The sequence below is a fragment of the Macrobrachium nipponense genome, chromosome 3 (assembly GCF_015104395.2).
Source record: "Macrobrachium nipponense isolate FS-2020 chromosome 3, ASM1510439v2, whole genome shotgun sequence".
Taxonomy (NCBI): domain Eukaryota; kingdom Metazoa; phylum Arthropoda; class Malacostraca; order Decapoda; family Palaemonidae; genus Macrobrachium; species Macrobrachium nipponense.
Genome location: NC_087202.1, coordinates 82,096,242 through 82,114,743, shown reverse-complemented (window position 1 = coordinate 82,114,743; position 18,502 = coordinate 82,096,242). Strand labels below are relative to the sequence as shown.

The 18,502-nt window shown below is 34.3% G+C and overlaps 1 protein-coding gene across 1 annotated transcript in view; it reads right to left on the bottom strand.

Moving 5' to 3' along the window:
- Positions 1 to 18,502, bottom strand: part of LOC135221858 (uncharacterized) — a 120,545-nt gene that overhangs the window by 53,606 nt on the left and 48,437 nt on the right. Inside the window, 9 exon segments of the mRNA XM_064259802.1 lie at positions 764 to 1,049; positions 1,658 to 1,840; positions 2,072 to 2,259; positions 3,231 to 3,359; positions 4,719 to 4,871; positions 9,489 to 9,598; positions 10,311 to 10,484; positions 10,877 to 11,043; positions 13,962 to 14,095. Coding sequence (XP_064115872.1) covers positions 764 to 1,049; positions 1,658 to 1,840; positions 2,072 to 2,259; positions 3,231 to 3,359; positions 4,719 to 4,871; positions 9,489 to 9,598; positions 10,311 to 10,484; positions 10,877 to 11,043; positions 13,962 to 14,095 — 1,524 coding nt within the window.

Genomic DNA, 18,502 nt, shown 5'->3' with positions numbered 1-18,502 from the left:
AAACAGCACACTTTCAATAAACAAATATGACCTGTTGTGAAACAATAGATGGCCCTCTGAGGGAATGATCGTTTAGGATTTTATATATCAAGCCATTTTATCTTTTTTTAAATACCTATACAGTAGTACCATACAATGAAACAGTTTTCACAGAGAATATGATTGCCGAGAAAAGACCCTGTGGTGTCTGCAATGAAAAAAGTTCACCAGTTGAAAGATATTTTTAAACAATATTGTTTTTTGACAGACAGTCAGACCAAGTCATTCCTTGAAATTTTCTAGTAAAGACATAAGACTCTAACTGTTCATCTAGTTTTCTAAAATGTGGAGCAATGGTTAAGATCAAATGAATTTTGGCTTCAAAATTGTCTTCCTACGACATCATATTTTTCCACTGGTATTTCCATCCTCATCTGAGAAGTTTGTTTTTATTCCAAAATATAACAAGTAACACAGGGGACTGCACAGTACTACATCTGAAACAAAGTTAATATCTATCATAAAGAGAAAAGACAGAAATTAAATTGGACTGCGCATTACCACATCTGTAACAGAGTAATTTCTATCATTAAAGAGAAAAACCTAAAATTAAATCGACACTCATTTTTCTTCACCAATTTTTACCCTAATGTGGATAAGTATTTTAAGGTCATTTATTATTCTGCAGTGCAACTTCATGATAACAGCTGTACAGTTCATAATATATTATCAAACAGTGCAAAACTGCCAGTTTTTACACTGGTTATTCTACAAAAATACTCACAGGCCTCCATTCCCATGTATAACGAAGCTGATATGATGTTAAACTTGGGTCTGTTTTGTGCAGGACTACCTGCAGCTGTGAAGGTCCAGTCAGAGGGTAAAAAGGACTCTCTGGTACTCTTGAAGCATTGGGGTACTGAACATTCAAACACAGCTTGGTTCCAACTTGCTCATCATATGACGTGCATCCACTGACTTCCATTCGGTCGATGGCTACACCCTCTATAGCTTCTCGTGACCCATTGACTGACATGTCTAATGACCCATGGATAAGGAACAGCTTTGATCTGTGTGGTTCACGAAAGCCATAAAAGCTACTGTTAGCATGACATTAAGAAGGATGTGAAAAGTGAGTCTCACTCTCAGGGAGAATAGCACATACAAGGTAACATCAACAACAGTTCCTACTGTGCACTATTCTAGAAAGCTAATAACTTTTTTAAACAGCATCAATAAATAAAATAATAATTTCTTAAACAGTGAAGTTCCTTTACCTTTTTTAAATTTTGTCAAATATATATTATATCACAAGAGAGCAAAACTGAGTCACACCAACAGCATGAAATTTCTTTGAAAAATAGCATAGTATACTGTGAAACATCAATTTCCCTGTCATACACTTGTAAATTAATCATTTAAAAGATAAAGAATTAGAAATGGTTTTGAATATTTCTAAGATATATAGTTATTAACATTTACATTATATGCTCTGACAATAATTACACTCATCTGGTAACCGTAATGTTGATTTTATTGACATTTACTATAATCACTTGCTCCAATTCTTTACTTTCCTCACAGAGCTGAATCACTGAAGAAAACCATCATCCAGCCCATTACCCAGATTCCTACAGATGCTGATTAAAAACAACCGTAAGTCTGTAGCATAACTTACGTAATGTTCATAATTTCCACCTTATCTCTTGGAAGTTTAATATCAACTCGAACGTTTTCAGAACCTTCTATGTCAAACCGTCCATCTAAAACTGTTGACGAATGCAGTGTTGCTACCATCTCAGCTCCTGACTGAGAAGAATGTCCATCGACAACCATTGAACCAACGACTTCAATGCCAACACTGCAAAGAATAAGTCTGCGTTTAACAAAAATAAACCCTACATGATTTCGGCATTGATTCACTGGAGAATTGTTCGTCTATTTAAACTCCATAAATGGGAATATCATATCAGTAAATGGAATACTACAAGGCTCTTACAAATCAACATAATTGGCCAGAGGCTAATTGTTTGCCTAGTCACATAACATTACAAAAGTGTCTCTTGACCAATGTAATTTGCCCATAACCTACCTTGGTTTGAGCTGTCCACTGATACTAGCATGGCCATTAGTAAAGAAGGAAAATAGATCTAGTTTACCACTTGCGTGGACATCCAGAGCTATGCTAGCTGTGATGCTGAGATTTAAGGGTATGCCAGCAGTGGTTGGAATGATGTAGGCTGATTCAACAGCTAACCAAGATTTCTGCAAGTTGATGTCCTGTGGAGAGGGAAGGTGCAATGTGTGTAGACCTTAAACTTTTATATAAAAGAATTTCACCTAAGATGTTATTGTAGTTTCTCATCCCCTCGATTTTTTCTACAAAAAAAAAATAATACAGATAACTTTTCTTTTTAAATAATAATTCTCTATAGTTTTTCTAACAATAACTGAGAAAGAAAGATAAAATTCATATGAAAATAATGATGTGTAAGTTGAAATGTTGAGAGTAAATATTTCCCAATGAAAAATCCCCAGAGTAACATGTATTAATTTTATTCCTATCTCAAATTATTATTTCAAAACAGACTCAGATAGTCTTTGATTACTATATCCAAAAATCTAAGACACAAAGTAATGAAAAAATTAGACCTATTGAAAATACTGCTCTGATATTCAAATGTAAAAGTAAATAACTAATTTAATCTTTCATACAACAATGCTATATCGATGATATGTTAGCAAATGGGTAGATGGGTATTATTATTATTATTATTAATTTACTAAAGTAGTATTTATTAAAACATTAAATTTACTTTCCAGACTACAAAAGGGACTCTCTTTGGGATAGAGTAACTACAGTCTTTCAATTCAGTTTATTGAACTGCACTGAACTGAATTAAAAATCACATTAAGGCAAACAGTACAATTTAATCTTAGCATAAATGACTACCACAAGTAAATCTTGAGAACTTGAACTCAGTCTCGAAACTTCAATAACCACTGCCTTAAAAAAGATTTATAAAAATACTGCATGCATCACTCTTTTTGTACAGTAACTGAGCCCTCCCTACTCAAGGCAAATATTCTGTCAATTTTAATTTCAATTTCAAAAGTTGGGCATTCATCAATTTGCATACTGTATACTGAAGGCTTTGGTGTAATGGTCACTAGGGACATTACAAGTCCTACAGATATGCTGAGGCAACAAAAATGTAGGCACCCCATGAATGCTGATGTAACAGACTGACCTGCCCCTCATTCAGCTTCCTAATTCGCTCAGCTGGATTAAGCGTGTTGATTGCTTCCATGATCTTGTCCATTCCATGCAAGTGGCGATAATAGATCTCACTTCCAAAAGTTTTCATGTGGAGGGATAACTGCAGAAACACAACAGGAGATTTAAAGCCTGTTTTTAGAATGTCATAAAATTCTTACTAATACGACAAGCAATTATTAAGAAATACTGTTGACCATAATTTGATACAGTGGAGAGTTTTTTTAAAACTGAGTGACTTACAATGCAATAACACATGAAAGTTTGCTAGTCTATCAACAATTTTACTCCTGGCTATAAACATAAAATAAAGAGGTTAAGACTACAAAGAAAAAGTTAGATTTGTAATCACTTCATACTAAAGCAGACTGCTTGACACACTGAAAAAGGCTTTCTATCTGCTCAGAAAAATCCTTTGCTAGCTTTTTCTTTTAAGGATGTTAGACATACATTGCGCATAATGAACCAAAATCTGATCAAGCTTAGAAGTAAGCTTCACAGACGTCTTCACACTCTTCTATTTGCTTAAACAGCCTAAATGTAATTCAACTTCTCTTAATCTTGGCAATCATCTTCCCATTTTTAGACTCAATTAAACAACCAAAGTCTTATTCTGCTTATGAGCAAGCTGCATGGACTTCTTCACACTTCTATACTTATTTAGAAAGTCTTAATCTTATCCAACTACCTAATGATCTTTGCAGACTTCTTAAACTTCTATACTTTAACAGTTGAAATCTAATACCTTTTCCTTGTAAGTACTATACACTTCTTTGCACCTTGCTAACTTAAACAACCTACAATTCACAGACTTCTTCACACGTCTATGCTTATATAAGTCTAAATCTTAAACAATTAAGCTCTGCAATTTCTTCACATTTTTATGGCGCACTTGAATAACCTAATCTTATGTCATTTCCACAAACTTTTTCATAGTTTCTGTCTTCGTTAAACAGCCTAAATATAATTCAGTTTCCAACTGTGCTTTACACACTTTTACACTCACTTAGAAAGCTAAAATATTATCCAGTTGCCTACTAAGCTTTCTAAACTTCTTCACACTTCTACACTTCCATTAACAACTCAGATCTTCAATAATTTTCTAGTATTAAGCAGCCTTAGTGATATGAAATTTTCTAGTAACTACAATCTCTCACTGAGTTTCATAAACTACTTCACACTTCCATACTTACTTCAAAATCTTAAAATTCATACAATTTCCAAGTAGGTCCCACATAAGTCTTTATGCTTTCATACTTATTCCTACATACTAAATCTTATTGTAGTTCCTTTTTAACACTGCAAATTTCTTCATTGTATGTCCTCCGAACTTATTCACACTTTCGTTCTTACTTAAGCCACTTAAATACCCTTCAACTTCCTAGTTAGCTCTGCAAACTAATTCCCATTCTAATACCTACTAAAACTGTATGCTCTACAAACTTCACACTTTCATACTTACTTCGGCATCCTTTGTCAAATATTCTGAACGTTTTCCAGTCCTGTCAATGAGTTCGTTGATTTTGCCATTGACAAAATTTTCAGTCTCCTCGTAAGGTGTGGGTCTGAAGATGCTGTCAGTGTAACGGTCCCAGCCTTCTACACGAGCTCCAATCTACCAAACATTAATGCATGGCAGTAAAAAGTTTCATGAGGAAAATAGTTTTTTATATATTTGGTCTACTTTCCTATAATAATAATATCCAATTAATAATAATAATAATAATAATAATTAATAACAATAATAAAATAATAAATAATAACAATAATAATAATAATAAGAATAATAATAACAATAATAATAATAATAATAAAATAATAATAATTAATAATATAATAATAATAATAATAATAATAATAATCATCACCACAACGACAGTAATCAACAGCCTGAGATTGGAGCTACAGAGGCAAAAAGGAAGAAATGGACAAGAGAAGAAAATAAGGAAATATGGAGATGCTACATGAGAAGCAACCCGACGGAGAGAGGATATAGAAGAAGATTGGTCAACATCTGGAATGAGAGGAATAACACTCCCCAAACAGAGCAGAGGCTGGCAGACCAAGTAAGGAACATAAAGAAAAAGAATTGGCTCTCCCCAACAGAAAGAGAAGAACTGGAAAGGTAAATGTCACACGACAACGAATTACACGAAGACGAACTGAGAGACGATGCCCCAGAAGACGACCGGGAGGATGAGGTATCAAACAACGACACACGAAGAAACACCGACGAAGTAACAGAGAGGACGGAATGGGTAGAAAAGATTAGACAATGGATGGAGCCAGATACAGAGAGAACAAAGATCCCCTCCATGAAAGCCTACAACACCAAGAAATTAAGGAGAAAACAAGTGAGGTCAATGAAATAATGGGCATAATACACACCACCAGTATCACAGAAACAAATAACTTGGTATATGCAGGAGCAAGATTAGTAGCAGAACTGGTGGGGGATTCGAACACCAACACCACCAGCACAACCAACCCAACAGAAACCAAAACAGCAACCTCCTTGGAAAAGGGCGCCTGAAAAGCAAATCATGGTGATGAGATCTGACTTGAGTAAACTGAAAGAGATGGCAGAAAAAAGGCTAAGAAGCAAGAAAACAAGGGAGGAACTCAACGAGAAATACAAAGAGAGGGGACTAAACAACACAATAGAAGATGTAAAACAGAGGCTTAAGGCCAAAGCACATAAGATCCAACGGTACATGAACAGGAATAAGGGATACCAACAGAACAAACTATTCGGAACCAACCAGAAAAGACTATGCAGCCAACTAAGAGGGGAAGACAACCACCCAGAAATTCCTGAAGCCGAACCAAGTAAGAGACTCTGGGAAAACATATGGAGCAATCCGGTATCACACAACAAACATGCAACATGGCTCCAGGAAGTCAAGGAAGAAGAAACAGGGAGAATAAAACAAAGATTCACAGAGATCACGACAGACACAATCAGACACCAACTAAAGAAAATGCCAAACTGGAAAGCCCCAGGTCCCGATGAAGTCCATGGATACTGGCTCAAAAACTTCAGGCCCTACACCCACGAATAGCAGAACAACTCCAGCATTGTATCTCAAATCACCATGCACCCAAATGGATGACCACAGGAAGAACATCCTTAGTACAAAAAGACAAGAGTAAGGGAAATATAGCCAGTAACTACAGGCCTATCACCTGCCTGCCAATAATGTGGAAGTTACTAACAGGTATCATCAGTGAAAGGCTATACAACTACCTAGAGGAGACAAACACCATCCCCCACCAACAGAAAGGCTGCAGAAGGAAGTGTAGGGGCACAAAAGACCAGCTCCTGATAGACAAAATGGTAATGAAGAACAGTAGGAGAAGGAAAACCAACCTAAGCATGGCATGGATAGACTATAAGAAAGCCTTCGACATGATACCACACACATGGCTAATAGAATGCCTGAAAATATATGGGGCAGAGGAAAACACCATCAGCTTCCTCAAAAATACAATGCGCAACTGGAACACAATACTTACAAGCTCTGGAATAAGACTAGCAGAGGTTAATATCAGGAGAGGGATCTTCCAGGGAGACTCACTGTCCCCACTACTCTTTGTAGTAGCCATGATTCCCATGACAAAAGTACTACAGAAGATGGATGCCGGGTACCAACTCAAGAAAAGAGGCAACAGAATCAACCATCTGATGTTCATGGACGACATCAAGCTGTATGGTAAGAGCATCAAGGAAATAGATACCCTAATCCAGACTGTAAGGATTGTATCTAGGGACATCAGGATGGAGTTTGGAATAGAAAAATGCGCCTTGGTCAACATACAAAAAGGCAAAGTAACGAGAACTGAAGGGATAAAGCTACCAGATGGGAGCAACATCAAACACATAGATGAGACAGGATACAAATACCTGGGAATAATGGAAGGAGGGGATATAAAACACCAAGAGATGAAGGACACGATCAGGAAAGAATATATGCAGAGACTCAAGGCGATACTCAAGTCGAAACTCAACGCCGGAAATATGATAAAAGCCATAAACACATGGGCAGTGCCAGTAATCAGATACAGCGCAGGAATAGTGGAATGGACAAAGGCAGAACTCCGCAGCATAGATCAGAAAACCAGGAAACATATGACAATACACAAAGCACTACACCCAAGAGCAAATACGGACAGACTATACATAACACGAAAGGAAGGAGGGAGAGGACTACTAAGTATAGAGGACTGCGTCAACATCGAAAACAGAGCACTGGGGCAATATCTGAAAACCAGTGAAGACGAGTGGCTAAAGAGTGCATGGGAAGAAGGACTAATAAAAGTAGACGAAGACCCAGAAATATATAGAGACAGGAGAATGACAGACAGAAAAGAGGACTGGCACAACAAACCAATGCATGGACAATACATGAGACAGACTAAAGAACTAGCCAGCAATGACACATGGCAATGGCTACAGAGGGGAGAGCTAAAGAAGGAAACTGAAGGAATGATAACAACGGCACAAGATCAGGCCCTAAGAACCAGATATGTTCAAAGAACGATAGACGGAAATAACATCTCTCCCATATGTAGGAAGTGCAATGCAAAAAATGAAACCATAAACCACATAGCAAGCGAATGCCCAGCACTTGCACAGAACCAGTACAAAAAGAGGCATGATTCAGTGGCAAAAGCCCTCCACTGGAGCCTGTGCAAGAAACATCAGCTACCTTGCAGTAATAAGTGGTACGAGCACCAACCTGAGGGAGTGATAGGAAACGATCACGCAAAGATCCTCTGGGACTATGGTATCAGAACGGATAGGGTGATACGTGCAAACAGACCAGACGTGACGTTGATTGACAAAGTCAAGAAGAAAGTATCACTCATTGATGTTGCAATACCATGGGACACCAGAGTTGAAGAGAAAGAGAGGGAAAAAATGGATAAGTATCAAGATCTGAAAATAGAAATAAGAAGGATATGGGATATGCCAGTGGAAATCGTACCCATAATCATAGGAGCACTAGGCACGATCCCAAGATCCCTGAAAAGGAATCTAGAAAAACTAGAGGCTGAAGTAGCTCCAGGACTCATGCAGAAGAGTGTGATCCTAGAAACGGCACACATAGTAAGAAAAGTGATGGACTCCTAAGGAGGCAGGATGCAACCCGGAACCCCACACTATAAATACCACCCAGTCGAATTGGAGGACTGTGATAGAGCAAAAAAAAAAAAAAAAAAAAAAAAAAAAAAAAAAAAAAAAAAATAATAATAATAATAATAATAATAATAATAATAATAATAATATAACCACAGAACACTTCATCATTAAAACAACACTGATGACCTAATTTCAAAGTGGTGTGGTGCATATTATGTCTTTTGATAATCAAACAATTTACTTTTCTCTTTGTACTACAGCAATATGTATTTTTCCTTTCAATACTTTAAATAAAATAAATTGAAACTGCTGGTTTGTGGAGACATGACAAATTTTCTGAGACAATTTGTATTTTCATAGCTACAAACCTTTGGTGTTAACAATAGGATCATTTTCTAGCGCCTAGCTGGATCCGGTTAAATTGCAGATAAAAAACAAGGAATCTTGTGAGATCTGGCAACGCGTGCCTATATCGGGTGAGAACTGGTCAAAGACCACACACCCATGCCACCGCGTTCAGTCTTTTTCTTAACCGCTTGGGTGAGTCTGGCTCTCAAAAAGCATTTCACGATTTAGAAGAAAGATGCTCCGAAAATTAAGGTAATTTTGTATATCACTGAACAAGAAAAAAAAATGAATAAAAAATTTCTGAGGGAGGCTCCTTTCAAAAGGCTGCTTGTTTACCTCTAAGAAATGACATAAATATATCAATATTGGCTTAATAGGTTCTTTAGTAAGTGATAGGTAAATAAAAGAGTATAAAAATAATACCAGAATTTCAAAACAAAGACAATAACTTTCCCACTAACTCAGAGCTTCTCTCTACAAACAAACACTTGAGGTAAGTTGCTACATAATAATTAAGGCTTCTATATTCTTTCATTGGCTTTCACCAGTGAAAGCTTGCCAAGTATACAGCTTTGCCTTTGTAAATTAATTCTGCCATTTTTCAGTTTTATTTCAGTACTACTTCAATACCAAAAGCAAATACGTACACAACTTCTATTTCAGTCACAGCAGGTAAGCGCAATAGCGAAAATACGTACATAAAACTAAAATTAGAAAACTATCATATAACTGTTGAAATACCTCAAGAAGGTTAAGTGAATGTCCAAATAAATCTGTAGTGAAGTTGAATGTTGCAGACCGTGGAATATAAGAACTCTGTGAGAAGATGATGTTGGCATCCAGGCCAGCCCCTGTAAAAATATTACATGCTTTTAATGTTATGCAACTAATACAGTATATGTATGTAGATATTGAAAATATTGAAAGAAGGGGTGAGGTTGCTGGCGGGAGCAATATAGGATGGACTAAGAAGAGTAGAATGGAAGCAATGGAATGGATTATAGCATTCAAGCCAAAGGCTAAGCACTGGGACCTATGAGGTCATTCGGCACTGGAAAGGAAATTGAGAGTAGAACAGTTTGAAAGGTGTAACTAAGAAATAATTGTTAGGAGTGGGTGGATAGCAAGATGGAAAAAAGACTATATGAATGGAGGTTGTACAGTAAAAAGAATGAATGGGGTTGCAGCTAGGGGCCCCAAGAGACACGGCAAAGAACCTTTAGTAATGCCTACAGTACACCCCGTGAGGTGCACTGACGGTACTGACCTCCTACGGGGACTAAGAAGAGTGACTAAAAGAGGGAAAACAGTTGTAGAAGTGGTGCAAATGACAAGAAATACAAAAGATTGGAAATATAAATGGCTGCCAACATCTTGGGAGACACAGCATGTTGAAGACGTGTTTATGTGTACGTGCATGTAAGTATTTAGCGTATGTATATTATACTGTACAGATATATCTGGATAATGGTATGGATAATATCTTCATATATATAATACAAATGATAATCACTAACAACCAAAGAATAAAAAAGATTTAATAACTTTACAATATATTCTTACCAGCATTCAGATCATTATAAAAACCGGACCACTCAAAATTTCTTGAGAACTTCCTCACATCAGCTGAGAACTTGGAAACTATTTCTTCATTTGAAAGGAGACTTTGAAGTCCATATTTGGACGGCAATCCTGTCTCTCTCAGATTCTGTAGATGTGTCCAAATGAATGATCCAACTGCAAAATAATGCACACAGCCTCAATAAAGTCACATTCACTATACTAGTACTGTACATATTGTAATAAAAAAAAGGACTACTAAACATAAATCCATATGAATGCTGCTTCACCAACAATGGATAATCCAAACATTCAAAACTTGAAGTGATCATCGTCAAGCATCTCATCTACTCTGAGATGGAGAGAAGGCTGTATTATGAAATGCAAATATTTTATCGCATCCATTACAATAAAACACCACTGGCAACCTGCTTGAATGAATAAAATAAATTAAATAGTTTCCTCAAAATCTAATACCTATAAAAATCTTCTTGCATCCACTATGAGCTGTTAATGACAGATGCTCAGTTTGCCTATAAATACTGTAGTATTTCCCGAGAAAGGCTTACCCTGATTCACCTCCTCATACAGAAGCATGTGCTTGACCTGTTTGACGGTCTGGTAGTTGGGGCAACGCATGATCTCCAGGTAAGCTGCAATACGGAGTTCCGAGTCCTGCTGGGAGTTGAGGAAGAGATTTTCCAAGGGCTTCCGGGGGACGTGGCAGGGAAACCGCCTGCAAAGATTCATGATTAATGAAGTTCACTACAGTATGACAATTGTTATTTAAATATATGTATACAACACACACACACACACACACACACACACACACACACACACACACACATATATATATATATATATATATATATATATATATATATATATATATATATATATTTGTGACAAAGTGCCAAGTATCTGGTTACTAACCTTACCATTCATTAACTGTTACCTCAATCACCAAAGCAGCACACCTGAACCCTCATCACAGGTACTAAATGACTGGATACTCTAAAGGCAACAGTGATCCCTTAACAACTTACCAGTATTGCAGAAAATCAGACTAAGTTCATCAAAACAGGTGTGAGGTAATCTTGTAAGTAATCAAATTAATCAAAGGGCATCACTCCATCAGCAACTTTAAAAGTCTAAGTATTTCCCTGATTTCAAACGTCTAAGTAGTTCCCTGGTTCTAAGTCGCTTCAAGTTAATTGAAGGAAAACAGATCAATTACCACTCTATGTTTCTACCCAACATCAATATAATCATAATTAAATGCATGTATATTGGTGAGAAATGAAATACTTATAAAAATTTTAAATACAAAAATTTATTATCCAACTCAAAATTTATAAGTGAAATTCACAATATCAGGGAAAATTACTGTTACTTGAAAACAAAGTAAAGTTTAATTAATTCTTGAATCAATTAAGTGAAATTAAATCAAAATTAATTTATCAAAAAATTCAAGAAAATTAATTCAATCAAAATTCAAAAGTGTTAGGCAATAATTGAAATTTGGAAATTAATTCACAAGTGCTCAACAACAATAAAACTTGAAAAGAATTCCAAGTGCAAATTAATTCACAAGTGTTAAATTCAATTAAATATGCAACGATTAAGTAATGAAAATAACTAAGTTAATTAAATTGTGAATGCAAATGAAAACACAGAAAAATGTGGAAAATAGCAAAATTGCAAAAAGTATCAATCATACAGAATATAAAATAAAAACACAAATTTCAATAAGAAAATGACTAAATGCACAAAACATAAAAATCACTCCAAATGAAACAAACACAAAACACAAAAATTTGCAATGTGTAAAAATGTAAATCTTTTCACTCAAACCATTGTAAACCACTAGTTATTAGTTCTCTAAACCTTCGTAACCAATAGTTATTAGTTTCTTACCAAACCACTGACTATTAGTTATTAGTTTTTACCAAACCATCGTAACCATCAGTTATTAGTTGCAACTAATAAAAGTATAACACACTTTACCTTCTTGGTATATAAATTTTCTTTCTTTGCTGCAGCTTGTTTCACACTTTCACAAAACCAGGCGCCATTACACACACAGTTTGTTCAGATTCCACAAAAAGCAATAAATAACAATAAATAAACTCTAAGAAATATCAAATCTGAAATCTACAAGTTACGAGTAACCATTCAGTAAGTATGAAATCGTTACATTACTTTAAAATCAAAAGTGTCGTGAGAGAGAGAGAGAGAGAGAGAGAGAGAGAGAGAGAGAGAGAGAGAGAGATGTAAATGCTTTGAGGATTTAAGCCCGAATGAATTCTTTCCATTCGCACAAGAGCTGGGCAATGGATCTGGCACAAAACGTTTTTGGCAATGAGAAAGATGATGAAATCTTCTAGAAGCTTCTAATAGTGACGTAACTTTACAGACAAATGGTGAAATCTGCACGTGGCATTCAGCAAAAATGAACGCGTATGAAACAAGTATACATTCATGTACATACCAGCTCAACAAAGACACATACCCGATCGAGACAGAAATCGAGCGATAATTAAGATTGACATGATTTTTTAAAAGCAACACGGAGACAGCGAGCTCCCTTAATCTAGAGGCGATGAATAGTTACTGAAACAATCCTAGCTTCAAACGGACAAAGATAATCTCTCTCTCTTTCTTTACTACGTTATATATTCTTTTAAAATATGTTATGTGAAATCTGAACACACATTTTAAACATCCTACAACTCTAAAGCTAGCTAAAATTTTGCAAAATTCTATACACCATTATATAACATTTTATACAGTCAAAGAGGGGATATATGCATTTTGAAAGTAGCAATATATAATAATAATATTAATATATATATATATATATATATATATATATATATATATATATATATATATATATATATATATAGATATATATACATATATATGATAAATAACTATACACACACACACACACACACACATATATATATACATATATATATATATATATATATATATATATATATATATATATATATATATATATAAAATATATATATATATATATATATATACATATATTAGATATATTAAATATATATATATATATATATATATATATATATATATGTATATATATATACATATATATATATACATATATATATATATATATATATATATATATATATATATATATATATATATATAATGTGTATACAGTACGTATATACATGCATGCATACATACATAGGTATATATAATTTACATAGAACAAAGAAGGTCATCAACTATAAACCAAATCTCCAAAAATGCATATTGCCAAATTGTAATGAAAAATATCAAAAAGTGATAACTGAAATATAGCTCTTCAAGCGATAAAATGCAATAAGTATCTACATATTTCCTGTGTGCAACACACATTGTCTATGGTTAATCAAGTCCATCTTTCAATAACAAAAAATTTTTATTAAGAAATTGGAGTGTATCATAATGTACTTGATATAATAATATGCAAATATAACTTATTTATAAACATTTGTGACAGGGTATGTAAACTAGAGGATTGGTTCATTGGTTAAGTAATATCTATCCTGGCATTACAACTTCAAAACTACTGAATACATGAACAGCAATACCAGTCTGAAATGTGAAGGCCGGGAAACTAACCGAAAAGCAGTAATGGCTCCCAGTCGAATCTCATTTTCATTTTCTTGTTCAAAGAAACACTGCGATAAACTGTCTGTCAAATCTTCGGTTACTGCCAAGCCAGCATTACCAATTCCCTTTAGAGCCATCAGGACCTGAAATAGACGAGCAGTGTTAAATTATCACACATAATCAAAACCCAAAGGAATTTGATATTATTACACTTATTCCAGTTTTAACTTGCCGTCGGAGTTTAGTATGTAAGAGTGACTTTTTTGCCAATTTTCAAACATATTGCATATTTATCTGACAACTACCTTGAATCTAAAAATGGAACACAATTAATTAGTGCTCAATAGGTAACGGTTTTAGAAAAAAAGAAATGCAATGAAATACAAGTTGAAAATACCCAAACATTGTATCATAAAACAAAAAAAAGGGTACAGATCACAAAAATTCACTGTAAGTATTCAGTCTGGGATACCCAGCCCCTTACTAAATAAAAAAAAAAAACAGTAAAAGCTTTTAGATTACATTCTTTAGCAAAAGAAGTTTTTAGACAGACCCTTTATTTGATAAATGTGAACTGCATAGACAATCTTAGCCTTAAAAATATATCTTTAAAGACACACCAATCCAATGAAAAGATTTTTTCAGATGAGATCATTTATACTACAGTAAATGAATAAACATAATGTACTGCTAATTGCTGTTGTCACTTGCAAAATGTAACTTTTTTTTTCATTCAGTGAAGAATATTTTTGCCTCCAATAATAAGCACTGTGATTTTTCAAAAATGAGCAATGACAGTGTATAATACTGTATCCCTTACACATTATGTAACATTTTTGGGAAGGATTTGTGATGAAAATGAACCATAAGATACGATGATAAAAATAAAAACATAAAAATTATTAATCAAGTCAATGTATTCATATACCATAAATAACACAAGGCCTGCTGAAAACTAAGAAAATGTGAATACTAACTAACTATTAACATGCATGTACTTTCTAGGTATTCACTGTACAACAAATTAGATATTTTTGTGTGTAGTACCAACAATGACTGGGTTACTATTACATATGTGAATTTTGAAGTACACTCGACAAGGAAAGTTAAGATACAGTTTTTTTAAATCTTCCGACATATATTGTTCAATATTGCCACACCTGGCAACTCTTGAAAGGGGGCAGAGCTTCAAAATCATATCGTTTGTTGCTTTCTTGATTTCCGTCAACTTTACACCATAAAGATTCTGTTGAGATCCTATATTTATTTATATTTAAATGTAGAAACAGGCTCTATATTATTCGTTAATGTTGGTTTGGTAACGATTATCGATCATCCTTTTTTAAAACCTACTGTGAAACCTTATTTATAAGTAATGTTTGACGCTAAACTGACGTAAAATTCATACGTAATTAAAGACGGATCTTAAACAATAAGAGAAAGGGTTTTAAAATTTGGGCATTACTTGTGGAAATCGTGAGGAACAATACATTAAAGAATGAAATATTATGACGATAGAGAGAGAGAGAGAGAGCGTGCAAGCGTAGGGATATCGATAGAGATACTTAATTCAGTATATTTACTTTGAGAGATTAAGTGATAATATTTTTTCAAATGTTTCAAAAGTGGGGAGAGAGAGACCTTACCTTACAGACCTTACATCTTGTTCGGGTTGCCCCAGGTCCCTCAGTGTGAGGCACCTCTAATGTCTACCAGAGAGTTGCTAGTACATCTTCCGGTATATTTTGCATCTTCCAATCTTGGATGGTCTGGGATGCAGTTTAGATATTTGTCGAGCTTATTCTTAAACACATCTACGCTCACTCCTGATATATTCCTCAGATGAGCTGGCAACGCATTGAATAGACGCTGCATTATCGATGCTGGTGCGTAGTGGATTAATGTCCTGTGTGCTTTCCTTATTTTTCCTGGTATAGTTTTGGGCACTATTAATCTACCTCTGCTTGCTCTTTCTGATATTTTTAGTTCCATGATATTTTCTGCTATTCCTTCTATCTGTTTCCATGCCTGAATTATCATGTAGCGTTTTCTTCTCCTTTCTAGACTATATAATTTTAAGAATTGTAGTCTTTCCCAGTAGTCTAGGTCCTTAACTTCTTCTATTCTAGCTGTAAAGGACCTTTGTACACTCTCTATTTGTGCAATATCCTTTTGATAGTGTGGGTACCATATCATATTGCAATATTCAAGTGGACTACGAACATATGTTTTATAAAGCATAATCATGTGTTCAGCTTTTCTTGTTTTGAAGTGCCGTAACAACATTCCCATTTTTGCTTTACATTTTGCCAACAGAGTTGCTATTTGATCATTGCATAACATGTTCCTATTCATCATCACACCAAGGTCTTTAACTGCTTCCTTATTTGTGATGGTCTCATTATTAGGTCCCTTATATGCATATAGCTTTCTTTCTCTGTCTCCATAATTATTGATTCAAATTTATCAGAGTTAAATACCATCCTATTTACCTCTGCCCAATCATATACTTTGTTAAGGTCTCTTTGTAGAGCGTTCCTATCTTTCATCACAAGTAATTTCTCTACTTATTCTTGTGTCATCTGCGAAACTACTCACTACCGAATCCTTCACATTATTGTCTATGTCTTCAATCATAATAACAAACAGTATTGCAGCTATCACCGTACCTTGCGGCACACCGGATATTACCTTGACTTCATCCGATTTCTCGTCGTTTGCAATAACTATCTGTTTTCTGTTGTGTAAAAATTCTTTTAACCATCTTCCTACTTTATCCACGATATTGTGTTTTCTAATTTTCTTCGCTAATATATTATGGTCTACTTTATCAAAAGCTTTTGCAAAGTCTAAATAAACCACATCTGTTTCATTTCCGCTTTTCATATTTTTGAATATGTTCTCACGGTGGACTAACAGTTGGGTTTGTGTACTTTTTCCGGGTACGAAACCATGTTGTCCTTTATTAAACAAATTATTTTTTATTAAATGTTTCATAATATTTTTCTTCATTACCCTTTCATACACTTTCATAATATGTGATGTTAGACTCACAGGCCTATAATTACTTGCCTCTAGTCTTGATCCACTTTTGAAAGTAGGGGTAATATATGCTAATTTGTGCTCATCATAAATCTTGCCTGTATCTACACTTTGTCTTAATAATATTGCAAGTGGCTTTGCGATAGAATGAACTACTTTCTTTAACAAAATAGCAGGAATTCCATCAGGCCCTGCAGCAGCTCCATTTTTAATTTCATTAATAGCCTGCACAATATCAGCTTCATTAATATCTATGTCAGCTAAATATTCACTATTTTCATCCCTTACTTCTATATCATTATCTTCATTATCTATTCTAGGGGTGAATTCTTTCTTATATCGTTCTGCAGTATGTTGCAAATTTCCTTTTTTTCATTCGTTAATCTCCCTTCAATTCTCAGAGGGCCTATTTCTATTCTTCTTTTATTCATCTTCTTCGCATATGAGTATAATAGCTTGGGTTTTGCTTGATATTTAATAGGGTTTTTTCTTCCAAGTCCCGTTTTCATTTTCTTTTGATTGTATAATCTTTTGTTCTGCATTTTCTATCTTACTTTTTAGTTCTATAACTTTCCATGCATTTTTTTCTTTGCAAGACCTTTTTTCCACTTTCTGATTTTCTGGAACAAGATCCTTCTGTCTCTTGGTATGCATGAATGATGTTTACTTTTCTTCTTCGGTATATATTTTTTCCACTATTTTCTCCAATATTTTATATAATATCTCCGTATTTACCCTTATGTCATCACTTACGAAAATGTTATCCCAATCTTTGTTTAATTCTTCATTAATTTCTGACCATTTTATATTTTTACTGTAGAAGTTGTATTTTCCATATCCTTCCCACTTTTTCATTTCTTGCTTATCTCTATTTTCACTTGCTGAATGAACTGTTTAATTCTATGACATTATGGTCTGAAATATTCGCATTATAAACTATTATTTCTTTAACATAATTCATCTCGTTCACAAATACTAGGTCTAAAGTATTTTCCTTTCTTGTTGGCAGGTGATTTATTTGTTGAATGTTGTATTCTAGTAGCATATCTAATAGCTTTTCAAATTGCCTCTTATCTTCTGCACTACTATTACTCTCTTTTTTATATGTATAAGTACAACCACAATCTCCTATTCGTTCTTTCCATTCTACGAAAGGAAAGTTGAAGTCACCAGATAGGAGAATAGTCCAGTTCCTTGTGATTTCTACATATATCATCCAATTTTCAATTATTAAGTCAAACTCTTTAGTATTAGGAGGTCTATATATTACTATGTTCATTCAATTTTTCAGATTCAAATTCTACCGCTATTAGTTCACATTCTGAGTTACTATATTTCTCATATATTTTTCCTTGTTTTTTGTCTTTCCCATATATTGCGGTTCCCCCTTGATTCCTATTTTTTCTATCTGATCTATAAGTTTGGAACCCTTTTATTTGATCATCAAATAAAAGAGAGAGAGAGAGAGAGAGAGAGAGAGAGAGAGAGAGAGAGAGAGAGAGCGCAAG